This window comes from Oncorhynchus tshawytscha, unplaced genomic scaffold (assembly GCF_018296145.1).
Source record: "Oncorhynchus tshawytscha isolate Ot180627B unplaced genomic scaffold, Otsh_v2.0 Un_contig_14536_pilon_pilon, whole genome shotgun sequence".
NCBI lineage: Eukaryota > Metazoa > Chordata > Actinopteri > Salmoniformes > Salmonidae > Oncorhynchus > Oncorhynchus tshawytscha.
This window is the reverse complement of record NW_024608792.1, coordinates 47,479-66,810: the sequence shown is the minus strand read 5'-3', so window position 1 is coordinate 66,810 and position 19,332 is coordinate 47,479. Positions and strand designations below refer to the sequence as shown.

General features: G+C 45.2%; 1 protein-coding gene across 1 annotated transcript in view; it reads left to right on the top strand.

Moving 5' to 3' along the window:
- LOC121843822 (protein CLEC16A-like) overlaps positions 1 to 19,015 on the top strand; it is a gene marked incomplete at its 5' end in the record, with an annotated part of 31,934 nt that extends 12,919 nt beyond the window's left edge. The window contains 6 exon segments of the mRNA XM_042313670.1: positions 396 to 446; positions 3,189 to 3,317; positions 3,753 to 3,873; positions 13,339 to 13,490; positions 15,784 to 15,988; positions 18,667 to 19,015. Of these exon segments, the coding sequence (XP_042169604.1) occupies positions 396 to 446; positions 3,189 to 3,317; positions 3,753 to 3,873; positions 13,339 to 13,490; positions 15,784 to 15,988; positions 18,667 to 18,998 (990 nt within the window).
- Positions 19,016 to 19,332: the final 317 nt, after the last annotated feature.

Below are 19,332 nucleotides of genomic sequence, written 5' to 3'. Positions count from 1 at the left end.
TTTAACAATGTACAAATGGTTAAAGGACACAAGATAAAATAAATAAGCATAAATATGGTTGTATTTACAATGGTGTTTGTTCTTCACTGGTTGCCCTTTTCTCGTGGCAACAGGTCACAAATCTTGCTGCTGTGATGGCACACTGTGGTATTTCACCCAGTAGATATGGGAGTTTATAAAAATTGGATTTGTTTTCGAATTCTTTGTGGATCTGTGTAATCTGAGGGAAATGTCTCTCTAATATGGTCATATGATGTTTCTCTGTCTCTCTCTGTCTCTCTGTCTGTCTGTCTCTCTGTCCCTCTGTCTCTCTGTCTCTCTGTCTCTGTCTCTCTCTCTCTCTCTCTCTGTCTCTGTCTCTCTCTCTCTTTGTCCCTCTGTCTCTCTCTCTCTCAGGGGAGGAGATCTTCCTGGACATGTTTGAAGATGAGTACAGGAGCATGACGGTTAGTCCACCTGTCTCAGACACACGTGATATATATGTTGTCTTTGTGTTGTTATGACGCACGTGTGCCTGTGCTGCCTGTATGTGCGTGTATCCGTGGGTACGTGTGTGTGTGTTTTCTTGTGGTGAATAAGCTGATGTTGTTGATGTTTCTGGAAGTGGGTTGGTAATGAAGGTATATCCCAGGCTTGGACTGCCTTGTATTTAAGTGGTAGTTGGTGGTATTGATATTTGACTTAGCTGTGAGTGTTTCTGGGTAATTCTCTAAGAGCTGTGAGTGTTTCTGGGTAATTCTCTAAGAGCTGTGAGTGTTTCTGGGTAATTCTCTAAGAGCTGTGAGTGTTTCTGGGTAATTCTCTAAGAGCTGTGAGTGTTTCTGGGTAAGTCTCTCAAGAATTATTTATTATTATCTAAATGATTCAAACTCTGTCAGATTGGTTGTTGATCCGTTGCTAGACAACCATTTCCAGGTCTCGCCGTACATTTACAAGTAGATTTAAGTCAGAACTTTAACTCAGCCAATCAGGAACATTCGCTGTCGTCTTGGTAATCAGCCCCAGTGTAAGTTTGGCCTTGGTGTTTTAGGTTATTGTCCTGCTGAAAGGTGAATTCATCTCCCAGGTTATCCTCACTGTTGTCTTGGTAATCAGTCCCAGTGTAAGTTTGGTCTTGGTGTTTTAGGTTATTGTCCTGCTAAAAGTTGGATTCATTTCCCAGTGTCTGTTGAATAACAGACTAAACCAAACGAAGCAAGTTATTATGTGGCCTGTTAAAACTGCTTTCGACAACAGCCAGTGAAATTGCAGAGCGCCAAAATTCAAAAACACTCAAAATAATCATTCAAGTGTTATTTATTTTATTTGACCTTTATTTAACTAGGCAATTCAGTTAAGAACAAATTCTTATTTTCAATGACGGCCTAGGAACAGTGGGTTAACTGCCTTGTTCAGGGGCAGAACGACAGATTTGTACCGTGTCAGCTCGGGGTTTGAACTTGCAACCTTCTGGTTACTAGTCCAACGCTAGTAACCAAAAGATTTAACTTTTTGTTAATCCAACCGCTGTGTCAGATTTCAAAAAGGCATTACGGCGAAAGCATGGGATTATCTGAGAAGAGCGCCCAGCAGACAAATCATTACAAACAGAAACCAGCCAAGTAGAGGAGTTACACAAGTCAGAAATAGAGATAAAATCTATCAATTACCTTTGATGATCTTCATATGGTTGCACTCACAAGACTCCATGTTACACAATAAATGTTAGTTTTGTTCGATAAAGTCCCTCTTTATATCCAAAAACCTCAGTTTTTTTTTCATGGTGCGTTTTGTTCAGTAAACCATTGGCACAAAGCACAATCACAGCAGGCTGATGAAAAAATCAAATAAGTACCATAAAAGTTCGTAGAAACATGTCAAACGATGTTTATAATCAATCCTCAGATTGTTTTTGTCATAAATGATCGATCATATTTCAACCGGACAAAAGCTTCGTCAATAGAAAAGGAGAAACAAGAAAGGCGAGGTCCCGATTACACGCAGGACTCATGTCTGGAAATCTCCACTCTCCTCTCATTGAAAGCTCTGTATCTCCCTCATTTTTCAGAGTAAAAGCCTGAAACAATGCCTAACAACTGGCCACATGTAGAAGAAGCCACAGAGCTCGTGAACTGGATCCTAAGTCTTTGTATGGTGGATAGGCTTTCAATGGAAAAACAGCCTTTCAAAATAATAGCACTTCCTGGTTGGATTTTCCTCAGGTTTTCACCTGCCATATCAGTTATGTTATACTCACAGACATTATTTTAACAGTTTTGGAAACTTTAGAGTGTTTTCTATCCAAATCTACCATCTATATGCATATCCTAGCTTCTAGGCCTGAGTAGCAGGCAGGTTACTTTGGGCACCTCAGTCATCCAAAGCTCCGAATACTGCCCCCTATCCCAATAAAGTTAAGCAAAGGTTTACTTAGAGTAACCCCTGGACGTGGGGTACCTGATAATGTATTTAATGTGTCTCCAGAGTAAGCCCCCTGAACGTGGGGTACCTGATAATGTATTTAATGTGTCTCTCCAGAGTAAGCCCATGATAATGTATTTAATGTCTCTTCAGAGTAAGCCCCTGATCATGTATTTACTGTCTCTCCAGAGTAAGCCCCTGATAATGTATGTAATGTGTCTCCAGAGTAAGCCCCTGATAATGTATTTAATGTGTCTCTCCAGAGTAAGCCCCTGATAATGTATTTAATGTCTCTTCAGAGTAAGCCCCTGATAATGTATTTACTGTGTCTCCAGAGTAAGCCCCTGATAATGTATTTAATGTGTCTCCAGAGTAAGCCCCTGATAATGTATGTAATGTGTCTCCAGAGTAAGCCCCTGATAATGTATTTAATGTGTCTCCAGAGTAAGCCCTGATAATGTATTTAATGTCTCTCCAGAGTAAGCCCCTGAACGTGGAGTACCTGATAATGTATGTAATGTGTCTCCAGAGTAAGCCCCTGCACGTGGAGTACCTGATAATGTATTTAATGTGTCTCCAGAGTAAGCCCTGATAATGTATTTAATGTGTCTCCAGAGTAAGCCCCTGAACGTGGAGTACCTGATAATGTATGTAATGTGTCTCCAGAGTAAGCCCTGATAATGTATTTAATGTGTCTCCAGAGTAAGCCCCTGAACGTGGAGTACCTGATAATGTATGTAATGTGTCTCCAGAGTAAGCCCCTGATAATGTATGTAATGTCTTTCCAGAGTAAGCCCCTGAACGTGGAGTACCTCATGATGGACGCGTCCGTTCTACTTCCTCCTACTGGTACTCCTCTGACTGGAATAGACTTCGTTAAGAGACTGCCCTGTGGAGGAGTAGAGAAGACCAGACGGGTAACACACACACACACACACTGAGACACACCTACTGCCCTGTGGAGGAGTAGAGAAGACCAGACGGGTAACACACACACACACACACTGAGACACACCTACTGCCCTGTGGAGGAGTAGAGAAGACCAGACGGGTAACACACACACACACTGAGACACACACACTGAGACACACCTACTGACCTGGGGAGGGATGTTCTGTACCACCTACTGACCTGGGGAGGGATGTTCTGTACCACCTACTGACCTGGGGAGGGATGTTCTGTACCACCTACTGACCTGGGGAGGGATGTTCTGTACCACCTACTGACCTGGGGAGGGATGTTCTGTACCACCTACTGACCTGGGGAGGGATGTTCTGTACCAAGTGAGACACACTGAACCAGCCACTCTGTGTGTCGTATGTTGGTGACCGGTGTTGTTCTCCCTCTGCAGGCCATCCGTGTGTTCTTCATGCTGAGATCACTATCTCTTCAGCTGCAGGGAGAACCAGAGACGCAGCTTCCTCTCACTCGCTCTGAAGACCTCATCAAGACCGACGATGTTCTGGACCTAAGTAAGACTGTGTGTGTGTGTGTGTTCTGACTGACCATGCTCTTGACCTGACCTCATCAAGACTGACTGTGTTCTAGACCTCAAGACTGACTGTGTTCTAGACCTCAAGACTGACCGGGTTCTGGACCTCATTGAGACTGACCGGGTTCTACACCTCATTGAGACTGACCGTGTTCTACACCTCATTGAGACTGACCGTGTTCTACACCTCATCGAGACTGACCGTGTTCTACACCTCATTGAGACTGACCGGGTTCTACACCTCATTGAGACTGACCGTGTTCTACACCTCATTGAGACTGACCGGGTTCTACACCTCATTGAGACTGACCGGGTTCTACACCTCATTGAGACTGACCGGGTTCTACACCTCATTGAGACTGACCGGGTTCTACACCTCATTGAGACTGACCGGGTTCTACACCTCATTGAGACTGACCGGGTTCTACACCTCATTGAGACTGACCGTGTTCTACACCTCATCGAGACTGACCGGGTCCTACACCTCATTGAGACTGACCGGGTCCTACACCTCATTGAGACTGACCGGGTTCTACACCTCATTGACACCTCATCGAGACTGACCGTGTTCTACACCTCATTGAGACTGACCGTGTTCTACACCTCATTGAGACTGACCGTGTTCTACACCTCATTGAGACTGACCGTGTTCTACACCTCATTGAGACTGACCGTGTTCTACAACTCATTGAGACTGACCGTGTTCTACACCTCATTGAGACTGACCGTGTTCTACACCTCATTGAGACTGACCGTGTTCTACACCTCATTGAGACTGACCGTGTTCTACACCTCATTGAGACTGACCGTGTTCTACACCTCATTGAGACTGACCGTGTTCTACACCTCATTGAGACTGACCGTGTTCTACACCTCATTGAGACTGACCGTGTTCTACAACTCATTGAGACTGACCGTGTTCTACACCTCATTGAGACTGACCGTGTTCTACACCTCATTGAGACTGACCGTGTTCTACACCTCATTGAGACTGACCGTGTTCTACACCTCATTGAGACTGACCGTGTTCTACACCTCATTGAGACTGACCGTGTTCTACACCTCATTGAGACTGACCGGGTTCTACACCTCATTGAGACTGACCGTGTTCTACACCTCATTGAGACTGACCGTGTTCTACACCTCATTGAGACTGACCGTGTTCTACACCTCATTGAGACTGACCGTGTTCTATACCTCATTGAGACTGACCGTGTTCTACACCTCAGTAAGTCTGTGTGTGTTTGTTACAGTAATATTCTTGGAACAGACAGAAGGGGTTCAGGCCCACAGTGGAAACATCTGACTCAACTCTGATACACTTTTAGAGCAGAGGTGTGTGTGTGTGTGTGTGTGTGTGTGTGTGTGTGTGTGTGTGTGTGTGTGTTTTGTGTGAAATGAGATGAACACTGATCACTTCCCTTCTGATACAGAGAGAGACCTGGGGGAGGGATGGTTTATTAAGTCTATCTGATAGAGACCTGGGGGAGGGATGGTTAATTAAGTCTCTATCTGATAGAGACCTGGGGGAGGGATGGTTAATTAAGTCTCTATCTGATAGAGACCTGTGGGGAGGGATGGTTAATTAAGTCTCTATCTGATAGAGACCTGTGGGGAGGGATGGTTAATTAAGTCTCTATCTGATAGAGACCTGGGGGAGGGATGGTTGATTAAGTCTCTATCTGATAGAGACCTGGGGGAGGGATGGTTGATTAAGTCTCTATCTGATAGAGACCAGGAGGAGGGATGGTTAATTAAGTCTCTATCTGATAGTGAGGTTGATCTCATTGTTTTATTGACGAGGAAGGGAAAGTAGATAGCCAAGTATAAACAGGTGATTTCCAACCACACGCCACAGGGCTGTGACGGCTAAAGGTCAGTGTGGAACCTCGTTCCTCAGTTATCTCTGACAACGACATATCACGCCACAGGGCTGTGTCGGCTAAAGGTCAGTCTGGAACCTCGTTCCTCAGTTATCTCTGACAACGACATATCACGCCACAGGGCTGTGACGGCTAAAGGTCAGTCTGGAACCTCGTTCCTCAGTTATCTCTGACAACGACATATCACGCCACAGGGCTGTGTCGGCTAAAGGTCAGTCTGGAACCTCGTTCCTCAGTTATCTCTGTCAACGACATGTCACGGCTTAATCATTTAATGACATTTTATATTAAATACGGAATATTTCTCAGACCTCGTCAATGACGTCCACGTAAAATGGGGTAAAAAAGTATTTAGTCAGCCACCAATTGTGCAAGTTCTCCCACTTAAAAAGATGAGAGAGGCCTGTAATTTTCATCATAGGTACACTTCAACTATGACAGACAAAATGAGAAAACAAATCCAGAAAATCACATTGTAAGATTTTTTATGAATTTATTTGCAAATAAGTATAAATTATATTAATTATATTTTATTAATTATTATAAAGACATGTCTCTACTGTCTAACGTGGTGGATTAATACTCATAATATTAGTCTCTACTGTCTAACGTGGTGGATTAATACTCCTCATTATAATATTAGTCTCTACTGTCTAACGTGGTGGATTAATACTCCTCATTATAATATTAGTCTCTACTGTCTAACGTGGTGGATTAATACTCCTCATTATAATATTAGTCTCTACTGTCTAACGTGGTGGATTAATACTCCTCATTATAATATTAGTCTCTACTGTCTAACGTGGTGGATTAATACTCCTCATTATAATATTAGTCTCTACTGTCTAATGTGGTGGATTAATACTCCTCATTATAATATTAGTCTCTACTGTCTAACGTGGTGGATTAATACTCCTCATTATAATATTAGTCTCTACTGTCTAACGTGGTGGATTAATACTCCTCATTATAATATTAGTCTCTACTGTCTAACGTGGTGGATTAATACTCCTCATTATAATATTAGTCTCTACTGTCTAACGTGGTGGATTAATACTCCTCATTATAATATTAGTCTCTACTGTCTAACGTGGTGGATCAATACTCATAATATTAGTCTCTACTGTCTAACGTGGTGGATTAATACTCATAATATTAGTCTCTACTGTCTAACGTGGTGGATTAATACTCATAATATTAGTCTCTACTGTCTAACGTGGTGGATTGATACTCATAATATTAGTCTCTACTGTCTAACGTGGTGGATTAATACTCCTCATTATAATATTAGTCTCTACTGTCTGTGGTGGATTAATACTCATAATATTAGTCTCTACTGTCTAACGTGGTGGATTAATACTCCTCATTATAATATTAGTCTCTACTGTCTAACGTGGTGGATTAATACTCCTCATTATAATATTAGTCTCTACTGTCTGTGGTGGATTAATACTCCTCATTATAATATTAGTCTCTACTGTCTAATGTGGTGGATTAATACTCCTCATTATAATATTAGTCTCTACTGTCTAACGTGGTGGATTAATACTCCTCATTATAATATTAGTCTCTACTGTCTAACGTGGTGGATTAATACTCATAATATTAGTCTCTACTGTCTAACGTGGTGGATTGATACTCATAATATTAGTCTCTACTGTCTAACGTGGTGGATTAATACTCCTCATTATAATATTAGTCTCTACTGTCTGTGGTGGATTAATACTCATAATATTAGTCTCTACTGTCTAACGTGGTGGATTAATACTCCTCATTATAATATTAGTCTCTACTGTCTAACGTGGTGGATTAATACTCCTCATTATAATATTAGTCTCTACTGTCTAACGTGGTGGATTAATACTCCTCATTATAATATTAGTCTCTACTGTCTAACGTGGTGGATTAATACTCCTCATTATAATATTAGTCTCTACTGTCTAACGTGGTGGATTAATACTCATTATAATATTAGTCTCTACTGTCTAACGTGGTGGATTAATACTCCTCATTATAATATTAGTCTCTACTGTCTAACGTGGTGGATTAATACTCATTATAATATTAGTCTCTACTGTCTGTGGTGGATTAATACTCCTCATTATAATATTAGTCTCTACTGTCTAACGTGGTGGATTAATACTCCTCATTATAATATTAGTCTCTACTGTCTGTGGTGGATTAATACTCCTCATTATAATATTAGTCTCTACTGTCTAACGTGGTGGATTAATACTCCTCATTATAATATTAGTCTCTACTGTCTAACGTGGTGGATTAATACTCCTCATTATAATATTAGTCTCTACTGTCTGTGGTGGATTAATACTCATAATATTAGTCTCTACTGTCTAACGTGGTGGATTAATACTCCTCATTATAATATTAGTCTCTACTGTCTAACGTGGTGGATTAATACTCATAATATTAGTCTCTACTGTCTAACGTGGTGGATTGATACTCATAATATTAGTCTCTACTGTCTAACGTGGTGGATTAATACTCCTCATTATAATATTAGTCTCTACTGTCTAACGTGGTGGATTAATACTCCTCATTATAATATTAGTCTCTACTGTCTAACGTGGTGGTGGTGGATTAACACTTTGTCTAACTCATTATAATATTAGTCTCCTCATTATAATATTAGTCTCTACTGTCTAACGTGGTGGATTAATACTCCTCATTATAATATTAGTCTCTACTGTCTAACGTGGTGGATTAATACTCCTCATTATAATATTAGTCTCTACTGTCTGTGGTGGATTAATACTCATAATATTAGTCTCTACTGTCTAACGTGGTGGATTAATACTCCTCATTATAATATTAGTCTCTACTGTCTAACGTGGTGGATTAATACTCCTCATTATAATATTAGTCTCTACTGTCTAATGTGGTGGATTAATACTCCTCATTATAATATTAGTCTCTACTGTCTGTGGTGGATTAATACTCCTCATTATAATATTAGTCTCTACTGTCTAACGTGGTGGATTAATACTCCTCATTATAATATTAGTCTCTACTGTCTGTGGTGGATTAATACTCCTCATTATAATATTAGTCTCTACTGTCTAACGTGGTGGATTAATACTCCTCATTATAATATTAGTCTCTACTGTCTAATGTGGTGGATTAATACTCCTCATTATAATATTAGTCTCTACTGTCTAACGTGGTGGATTAATACTCCTCATTATAATATTAGTCTCTACTGTCTAACGTGGTGGATTAATACTCCTCATTATAATATTAGTCTCTACTGTCTAACGTGGTGGATTAATACTCCTCATTATAATATTAGTCTCTACTGTCTAACGTGGTGGATTAATACTCCTCATTATAATATTAGTCTCTACTGTCTAACGTGGTGGATTAATACTCCTCATTATAATATTAGTCTCTACTGTCTAACGTGGTGGATTAATACTCTCATTATAATATTAGTCTCTAACGTGTCTAACTCTACTGTGGTGGATTAATACTCCTCATTATAATATTAGTCTCTACTGTCTAACGTGGTGGATTAATACTCCCCATTATAATATTAGTCTCTACTGTCTAACGTGGTGGATTAATACTCCTCATTATAATATTAGTCTCTACTGTCTAACGTGGTGGATTAATACTCCTCATTATAATATTAGTCTCTACTGTCTAACGTGGTGGATTAATACTCCTCATTATAATATTAGTCTCTACTGTCTAACGTGGTGGATTAATACTCCTCATTATAATATTAGTCTCTGTCTAACGTGGTGGATTAATACTCCTCATTATAATATTAGTCTCTACTGTCTAACGTGGTGGATTGATACTCCTCATTATAAAGATGTCTCTACTGTCTAACGTGGTGGATTAATACTCCTCATTATAATATTAGTCTCTACTGTCTAACGTGGTGGATTAATACTCCTCATTATAATATTAGTCTCTACTGTCTAACGTGGTGGATTAATACTCCTCATTATAATATTAGTCTCTACTGTCTAACGTGGTGGATTAATACTCCTCATTATAATATTAGTCTCTACTGTCTAACGTGGTGGATTAATACTCCTCATTATAATATTAGTCTCTACTGTCTAATGTGGTGGATTAATACTCCTCATTATAATATTAGTCTCTACTGTCTAACGTGGTGGATTAATACTCCTCATTATAATATTAGTCTCTACTGTCTAACGTGGTGGATTAATACTCATTATAATATTAGTCTCTACTGTCTAACGTGGTGGATTAATACTCCTCATTATAATATTAGTCTCTACTGTCTAACGTGGTGGATTAATACTCATTATAATATTAGTCTCTACTGTCTAACGTGGTGGATTAATACTCCTCATTTAGCAGATACGTGGTTGTTTTATGTGTTTTGTTCGGAAACATTATCCTGATTAGTCTGTAAGGTTGGTGAGTCAGACGTGTTGTGTCATTTAGCAGACTTCCTGATCCAGAAAGAGACTTCCTGTCTGTGCGTTCATTATAATGCAGCGGGACAAGCTACGTAATCACAATCCTAGTGAGAACGTTGTGGTTATGTTGGGTTGTGGTTGTTGTGGTCTCTCTCTTTCTCTGTAGATAACAGTGATCTGATAGCCTGTGTGGTTGTGTTGTGGTCTCTCTCTCTGTAGATAACAGTGATCTGATAGCCTGTATGGTTGTGTTGTGGTCTCTCTCTCTCTGTAGATAACAGTGATCTGATAGCCTGTGTGGTTGTGTTGTGGTCTCTCTGTAGATAGCCTGTGTGGTTGTGTTGTGGTCTCTCTCTCTCTCTGTAGATAACAGTGATCTGATAGCCTGTGTGGTTGTGTTGTGGTCTCTCTGTAGATAACAGTGATCTGATAGCCTGTGTGGTTGTGTTGTGGTCTCTCTGTAGATAACAGTGATCTGATAGCCTGTGTGGTTGTTGTGGTCTCTCTCTCTCTCTGTAGATAACAGTGATCTGATAGCCTGTGTGGTTGTGTTGTGGTCTCTCTGTAGATAACAGTGATCTGATAGCCTGTGTGGTTGTGTTGTGGTCTCTCTGTAGATAACAGTGATCTGATAGCCTGTATGGTTGTGTTGTGGTCTCTCTGTAGATAACAGTGATCTGATAGCCTGTGTGGTTGTGTTGTGGTCTCTCTGTAGATAACAGTGATCTGATAGCCTGTGTGGTTGTGTTGTGGTCTCTCTGTAGATAACAGTGATCTGATAGCCTGTATGGTTGTGTTGTGGTCTCTCTGTAGATAACAGTGATCTGATAGCCTGTATGGTTGTGTTGTGGTCTCTCTGTAGATAAGTGATCTGATAGCCTGTGTGGTTGTGTTGTGGTCTCTCTGTAGATAACAGTGATCTGATAGCCTGTGTGGTTGTGTTGTGGTCTCTCTGTAGATAACAGTGATCTGATAGCCTGTATGGTTGTGTTGTGGTCTCTCTGTAGATAACAGTGATCTGATAGCCTGTGTGGTTGTGTTGTGGTCTCTCTGTAGATAACAGTGATCTGATAGCCTGTGTGGTTGTGTTGTGGTCTCTCTCTCTGTAGATAACAGTGATCTGATAGCCTGTATGGTTGTGTTGTGGTCTCTCTCTCTGTAGATAACAGTGATCTGATAGCCTGTGTGGTTGTGTTGTGGTCTCTCTGTAGTTAACAGTGATCTGATAGCCTGTATGTTTGTGTTGTGGTCTCTCTGTAGATAACAGTGATCTGATAGCCTGTGTGGTTGTGTTGTGGTCTCTCTGTAGATAACAGTGATCTGATAGCCTGTGTGGTTGTGTTGTGGTCTCTCTGTAGATAGCCTGTGTGGTTGTGTTGTGGTCTCTCTGTAGATAACAGTGATCTGATAGCCTGTGTGGTTGTGTTGTGGTCTCTCTCTCTGTAGATAACAGTGATCTGATAGCCTGTGTGGTTGTGTTGTGGTCTCTCTGTAGATAACAGTGATCTGATAGCCTGTGTGGTTGTTGTGGTCTCTCTTTCTCTGTAGATAACAGTGATCTGATAGCCTGTGTGGTTGTGTTGTGGTCTCTCTGTAGATAACAGTGATCTGATAGCCTGTGTGGTTGTGTTGTGGTCTCTCTCTCTGTAGATAACAGTGATCTGATAGCCTTTGTGGTTGTGTTGTGGTCTCTCTGTAGATAACAGTGATCTGATAGCCTGTGTGGTTGTGTTGTGGTCTCTCTTTCTCTGTAGATAACAGTGATCTGATAGCCTGTATGGTTGTGTTGTGGTCTCTCTGTAGATAACAGTGATCTGATAGCCTGTATGGTTGTGTTGTGGTCTCTCTGTAGATAACAGTGATCTGATAGCCTGTATGGTTGTGTTGTGGTCTCTCTGTAGATAACAGTGATCTGATAGCCTGTATGGTTGTGTTGTGGTCTCTCTGTAGATAACAGTGATCTGATAGCCTGTATGGTTGTGTTGTGGTCTCTCTGTAGATAGCCTGTGTGGTTGTGTTGTGGTCTCTCTGTAGATAACAGTGATCTGATAGCCTGTATGGTTGTGTTGTGGTCTCTCTGTAGATAACAGTGATCTGATAGCCTGTGTGGTTGTGTTGTGGTCTCTCTGTAGATAACAGTGATCTGATAGCCTGTGTGGTTGTGTTGTGGTCTCTCTCTTTCTCTGTAGATAACAGTGATCTGATAGCCTGTGTGGTTGTGTTGTGGTCTCTCTGTAGATAACAGTGATCTGATAGCCTGTGTGGTTGTGTTGTGGTCTCTCTGTAGATAACAGTGATCTGATAGCCTGTATGGTTGTGTTGTGGTCTCTCTGTAGATAACAGTGATCTGATAGCCTGTGTGGTTGTGTTGTGGTCTCTCTTTCTCTGTAGATAACAGTGATCTGATAGCCTGTATGGTTGTGTTGTGGTCTCTCTGTAGATAACAGTGATCTGATAGCCTGTATGGTTGTGTTGTGGTCTCTCTGTAGATAACAGTGATCTGATAGCCTGTATGGTTGTGTTGTGGTCTCTCTCTCTGTAGATAACAGTGATCTGATAGCCTGTGTGGTTGTGTTGTGGTCTCTCTGTAGATAACAGTGATCTGATAGCCTGTGTGGTTGTGTTGTGGTCTCTCTGTAGATAACAGTGATCTGATAGCCTGTATGGTTGTGTTGTGGTCTCTCTCTGTAGATAACAGTGATCTGATAGCCTGTGTGGTTGTGTTGTGGTCTCTCTCTCTGTAGATAACAGTGATCTGATAGCCTGTGTGGTTGTGTTGTGGTCTCTCTGTAGATAACAGTGATCTGATAGCCTGTATGGTTGTGTTGTGGTCTCTCTCTCTGTAGATAACAGTGATCTGATAGCCTGTGTGGTTGTGTTGTGGTCTCTCTGTAGATAACAGTGATCTGATAGCCTGTGTGGTTGTGTTGTGGTCTCTCTGTAGATAACAGTGATCTGATAGCCTGTGTGGTTGTGTTGTGGTCTCTCTGTAGATAACAGTGATCTGATAGCCTGTGTGGTTGTGTTGTGGTCTCTCTGTAGATAACAGTGATCTGATAGCCTGTGTGGTTGTGTTGTGGTCTCTCTGTAGATAACAGTGATCTGATAGCCTGTATGGTTGTGTTGTGGTCTCTCTCTCTGTAGATAACAGTGATCTGATAGCCTGTATGGTGGTCAGTAAGGAAGGAGGTCAGGCTCAACGGTTCCTGGCGGTGGATGTTTACCAGATGAGTCTGGTTGAACCTGAAACTAAACGGTTGGGCTGGGGAGTGGTCAAGTTCGCTGGTCTGTTACAGGTAAGACTACTAGGTGTTCTCCCTCCCTGTCTCTCTCTCCCTCCCTCCCCGTCTCTCTCTCCCTCCCTCCCCCGTCTCTCTCTCTCTCCCTCCCCCCCCCGCTCTCTCTCTCTCCCTCCCTCCCCATCTCTCTCTCCCCTCCCTCCCCGTCTCTCTCTCCCCTCCCTCCCCATCTCTGTCTCCCTCCCCATCTCTCTCTCCCTCCCTCCCCATCTCTCTCTCCCTCCCTCCCCGTCTCTCTCTCCCTCCCTCCCCGTCTCTCTCTCCCTCCCCGTCTCTCTCTCCCCTCCCCGTCTCTCTCTCCCTCCCTCCCCGTCTCTCTCTCCCTCCCCCCGTCTCTCTCTCCCTCCCTCCCCATCTCTCTCTCCCTCCCTCCCCGTCTCTCTCTCCCTCCCTCCCCGTCTCTCTCTCCCTCCCCGTCTCTCTCTCCCTCCCCGTCTCTCTCTCCCTCCCCGTCTCTCTCTCCCTCCCTCCCCGTCTCTCTCTCCCTCCCTCCCCGTCTCTCTCTCCCTCCCTCCCCGTCTCTCTCTCCCATCCCTCCCCGTCTCTCTCTCTCTCCCTCCCCCCCGTCTCTCTCTCTCTCCCTCCCCGTCTCTCTCTCCCTCCCTCCCCGTCTCTCTCTCCCTCCCTCCCCGTCTCTCTCTCCCTCCCTCCCCCCCGTCTCTCTCTCTCTCCCTCCCCGTCTCTCTCTCTCTCCCTCCCCGTCTCTCTCTCTCTCCCTCCCCGTCTCTCTCTCTCTCCTCCCCGTCTCTCTCTCTCTCCCTCCCCGTCTCTCTCTCTCTCCCTCCCCGTCTCTCTCTCCCTCCCTCCCCGTCTCTCTCCATCCCTCCCCGTCTCTCTCTCTCCCTCCCCGTCTCTCTCTCCCTCCCCGTCTCTCTCTCCTCCCCGTCTCTCTCTCTCTCCCTCCCCGTCTCTCTCTCCCTCCCTCCCCGTCTCTCTCTCCCTCCCTCCCCGTCTCTCTCTCCCTCCCTCCCCGTCTCTCTCTCCCTCCCTCCCCTCTCTCTCTCTCTCCCTCCCCGTCTCTCTCTCCCTCCCTCCCCATCTCTCTCCCCTCCCTCCCCGTCTCTCTCTCCCTCCCCGTCTCTCTCTCCCTCCCTCCCCGTCTCTCTCTCTCTCCCTCCCCGTCTCTCCCTCCCTCCCTCCCCGTCTCTCTCTCTCTCCCTCCCCGTCTCTCCCTCCCTCCCTCCCCGTCTCTCTCTCTCTCCCTCCCTCCCCGTCTCTCTCTCCCTCCCCGTCTCTCCCTCCCTCCCCCCGTCTCTCTCTCCCTCCCCGTCTCTCCCTCCCTCCCCGTCTCTCTCTCCCTCCCTCCCCGTCTCTCTCTCCCTCCCTCCCCGTCTCTCTCTCCCTCCCTCCCCGTCTCTCTCTCCCTCCCTCCCCGTCTCTCTCCCTCCCTCCCCGTCTCTCTCTCCCTCCCTCCCCGTCTCTCTCTCCCTCCCTCCCCGTCTCTCTCCCTCCTCCCCCCGTCTCTCTCCCTCCCTCCCCCCTCTCTCTCCCTCCCTCCCCGTCTCTCTCTCCCTCCCTCCCCGTCTCTCTCTCCCTCCCTCCCCGTCTCTCTCTCCCTCCCTCCCCGTCTCTCCCTCCCTCCCTCCCCGTCTCTCTCTCCCTCCCTCCCCGTCTCTCTCTCCCTCCCTCCCCGTCTCTCTCCCTCCCTCCCCGTCTCTCTCTCCATCCCTCCCCGTCTCTCCCTCCCTCCCTCCCCGTCTCTCCCTCCCTCCCCGTCTCTCTCCCCTCCCCGTCTCTCCCTCCCTCCCTCCCCGTCTCTCTCTCTCCCCTCCCTCCCCGTCTCTCTCTCCCTCCCCCGTCTCTCCCTCCCTCCCTCCCGTCTCTCTCTCCCTCCCTCCCCGTCTCTCTCTCCCTCCCTCCCCGTCTCTCTCTCCCTCCCTCCCCGTCTCTCTCTCCCTCCCTCCCCGTCTCTCTCTCCCTCCCTCCCCGTCTCTCTCTCCCTCCCTCCCCGTCTCTCTCTCCCTCCCTCCCCGTCTGGCATGGGAAACATTTGTTAACATTGCCAAAGCAAGTGAGGTAGATAATATATGAAGTGAAAAACAATCAAAATGAACAGTAAACATTACACATACAGAAGTTTCAAAACAATAAAGACATTACATATGTCATATTATATATATATATATATATACAGTGTTGTAACAATGTACAAATGGTTAAAGTACAAAAGATAAAATAAACAAGCATATTATATATATACAGTGTTTTAACTATCTCTCTCTCTCTCTCCATTGCACCTGGCATTACAAGACTGTAACACCGTCTCTCTCTCTCTCTCTTCCCCCCCCAGGACATGCAGGTGTCTGGGGTAGAGGATGACAGCAGAGCTTTAAACATTATCATCCACAAACCCTCGTCCAACCCCCACGCCAAGCCCCTCCCCATCCTGCAGGCAAACTTCATATTCGCCGACCACATCCGCTGCATCATCGCTAAGCAACGCCTGGCCAAGGGCAGGATACAGGCCAGACGTATGAAGACACAGAGGATAGCAGGTAGAGAGGCACAGAGGATAGCAGGTAGAGAGAGAGACACAGAGGATAGCAGGTAGAGAGAGAGACAGGGGATAGCAGGTAGAGAGAGAGACACAGAGGATAGCAGGTAGAGAGAGACACAGAGGATAGCAGGTAGAGAGAGACACAGAGGATAGCAGGTAGAGAGAGACACAGAGGATAGCAGGTAGAGAGAGAGACACAGAGGATAGCAGGTAGAGAGAGAGACAGAGACACGGGGAGAGAGAGACAGAGGATAGCAGGTAGAGAGAGACACAGAGGATAGCAGGTAGAGAGAGAGACAGAGGATAGCAGGTAGAGAGAGACACAGAGGATAGCAGGTAGAGAGAGACACACAGAGGATAGCAGGTAGAGAGAGACACACAGAGGATAGCAGGTAGAGAGAGAGACACAGGATAGCAGGTAGAGAGAGACACAGAGGATAGCAGGTAGGGAGAGACACAGAGGATAGCAGGTAAAGAGAGAGACACAGAGGATAGCAGGTAAAGAGAGAGACACAGAGGATAGCAGGTAGAGAGAGAGAGAGGATAGCAGGTAGAGAGAGAGAGAGAGGATAGCAGGTAGAGAGAGAGACAGAGGATAGCAGGTAGAGAGAGAGAGAGACAGAGGATAGCAGGTAGAGAGAGAGACACAGAGGATAGCAGGTAGAGAGAGAGACACAGAGGATAGCAGGTAGAGAGATACACAGAGGATAGCAGGTAGAGAGAGAGACACAGAGGATAGCAGGTAGGGAGAGACACCGGGATAGCAGGTAGAGAGAGACACAGAGGATAGCAGGTAAAGAGAGAGACACAGAGGATAGCAGGTAGAGAGAGAGAGAGGATAGCAGGTAGAGAGAGAGAGAGGATAGCAGGTAGAGAGAGAGACAGAGGATAGCAGGTAGAGAGAGAGAGACAGAGGATAGCAGGTAGAGAGAGAGAGACAGAGGATAGCAGGTAGAGAGAGAGACACAGAGGATAGCAGGTAGAGAGAGAGACACAGAGGATAGCAGGTAGAGAGAGACACAGAGGATAGCAGGTAGGGAGAGACACCGGGATAGCAGGTAGAGAGAGACACAGAGGATAGCAGGTAAAGAGAGAGACACAGAGGATAGCAGGTAGAGAGAGAGAGAGAATAGCAGGTAGAGAGAGAGACAGAGGATAGCAGGTAGAGAGAGAGAGAGGATAGCAGGTAGAGAGAGACACAGAGGATAGCAGGTAGAGAGAGAGACACAGAGGATAGCAGGTAGAGAGAGAGACACAGGATAGCAGGTAGAGAGAGACACAGAGGATAGCAGGTAGAGAGAGAGACAGAGGATAGCAGGTAGAGAGAGAGACACAGGATAGCAGGTAGAGAGAGACACAGAGGATAGCAGGTAGAGAGAGACACAGAGGATAGCAGGTAAAGAGAGAGGCACAGAGGATAGCAGGTAAAGAGAGAGAGAGATAGCAGGTAGAGAGAGAGAGAGGATAGCAGGTAGAGAGAGACAGAGGATAGCAGGTAGAGAGAGAGACACAGAGGATAGCAGGTAAAGAGAGAGACACAGAGGATAGCAGGTAGAGAGAGAGAGACACAGAGGATAGCAGGTAGAGAGAGAGACACAGAGGATAGCAGGTAGAGAGAGAGACACAGAGGATAGCAGGTAGAGAGAGAGACACAGAGGATAGCAGGTAGAGAGAGAGACACAGAGGATAGCAGGTAGAGAGAGACACAGGGGATAGCAGGTAGAGAGAGACACAGGGGATAGCAGGTAGAGAGAGACACAGAGGATAGCAGGTAAAGAGAGAGACACAGAGGATAGCAGGTAGAGAGAGAGAGAGAGAGGATAGCAGGTAGAGAGAGAGACAGAGGATAGCAGGTAGAGAGAGAGAGACAGAGCAGGTATAGCAGGTAGAGAGAGAGACACAGAGGATAGCAGGTAGAGAGAGAGACACAGAGGATAGCAGGTAGAGAGAGACACAGAGGATAGCAGGTAGGGAGAGACACACAGAGGATAGCAGGTAGAGAGAGAGACACAGAGGATAGCAGGTAGAGAGAGAGAGACAGAGGATAGCAGGTAGAGAGAGAGAGACACAGAGGATAGCAGGTAGAGAGAGACACAGAGGATAGCAGGTAGGAGAGACACACAGAGGATAGCAGGTAGAGAGAGAGACACAGAGGATAGCAGGTAGAGAGAGAGACAGAGGATAGCAGGTAGAGAGAGAGAGACACAGAGGATAGCAGGTAGAGAGAGAGAGAGACACAGAGGATAGCAGGTAGAGAGAGAGAGAGAGAGAGGACACAGAGGATAGCAGGTAGAGAGAGAGAGAGACACAGAGGATAGCAGGTAGAGAGAGAGAGAGACACAGAGGATAGCAGGTAGAGAGAGAGAGAGACACAGAGGATAGCAGGTAGAGAGAGAGAGAGACACAGAGGATAGCAGGTAGAGAGAGAGAGAGACACAGAGGATAGCAGGTAGGGAGAGAGACACAGAGGATAGCAGGTGGAGAGAGAGAGACTCGGAGACAGAGAGAGCGAGGTGGAGGGGGAGAGAGAAAGATTGAGACATACTGGAGAGAGAGACAGGGAGACACCCATAGAGAGAGAGATTTGACAGGGAGACACACCAGGAGAGAGAGAGACAGAGAGAGAAAGCCACTCAGAGGACACACCTCCCTCTCTAACATCTCTATGTGTTCTAGCGTTACTAGACCTTCCTGTCCAGCCCAGTTCGTCAGAGGTTCTGGGCTTCGGCCAGACAGGAAACACTGCTGCCGGAGGTCAACTCCCTTTCCGCTTCTACGACCAATCGCGTCGAGCGCCCAACGACCCCACCGCACAGAGATCTGTGTTCGCCTCCGTTGACAAAGTTCCAGGTAATACACACTTCCTGTTACACACCTACTGTACATTCACTTCCTGTTACACACCTACCTACTGTACATTCACTTCCTGTTACACCCCTACCTACTGTACATTCACTTCCTGTTACACACCTACCTACTGTACATTCACTTCCTGTTACACACAATAATGTACAGAAGCATGTCAGGGGTTCACCTAGGGGTCATGATAGGGGCTGAACCAAATGTTTGATTTATTAGAATAATTGATTATGCTTATGTTGTATTAATAGAAGGGGAGGGGTTATAAGACCCCTCCCCCTTATATTTATAGGGTCCTAGACTACAGATTAACAATATATATATATATATTCATTATAGAGGTTTAATATTGTTGCACTGTTGTTTTCCAGTCTCTCTGCCTCTTATAAAGAAACTCTCTGTGTCACTGTGAAGACAGAACTCTACAGGGGAGTGTAAGAGATAAGAGACATCAGACATTCCACTATAAGTCAACTTTATATA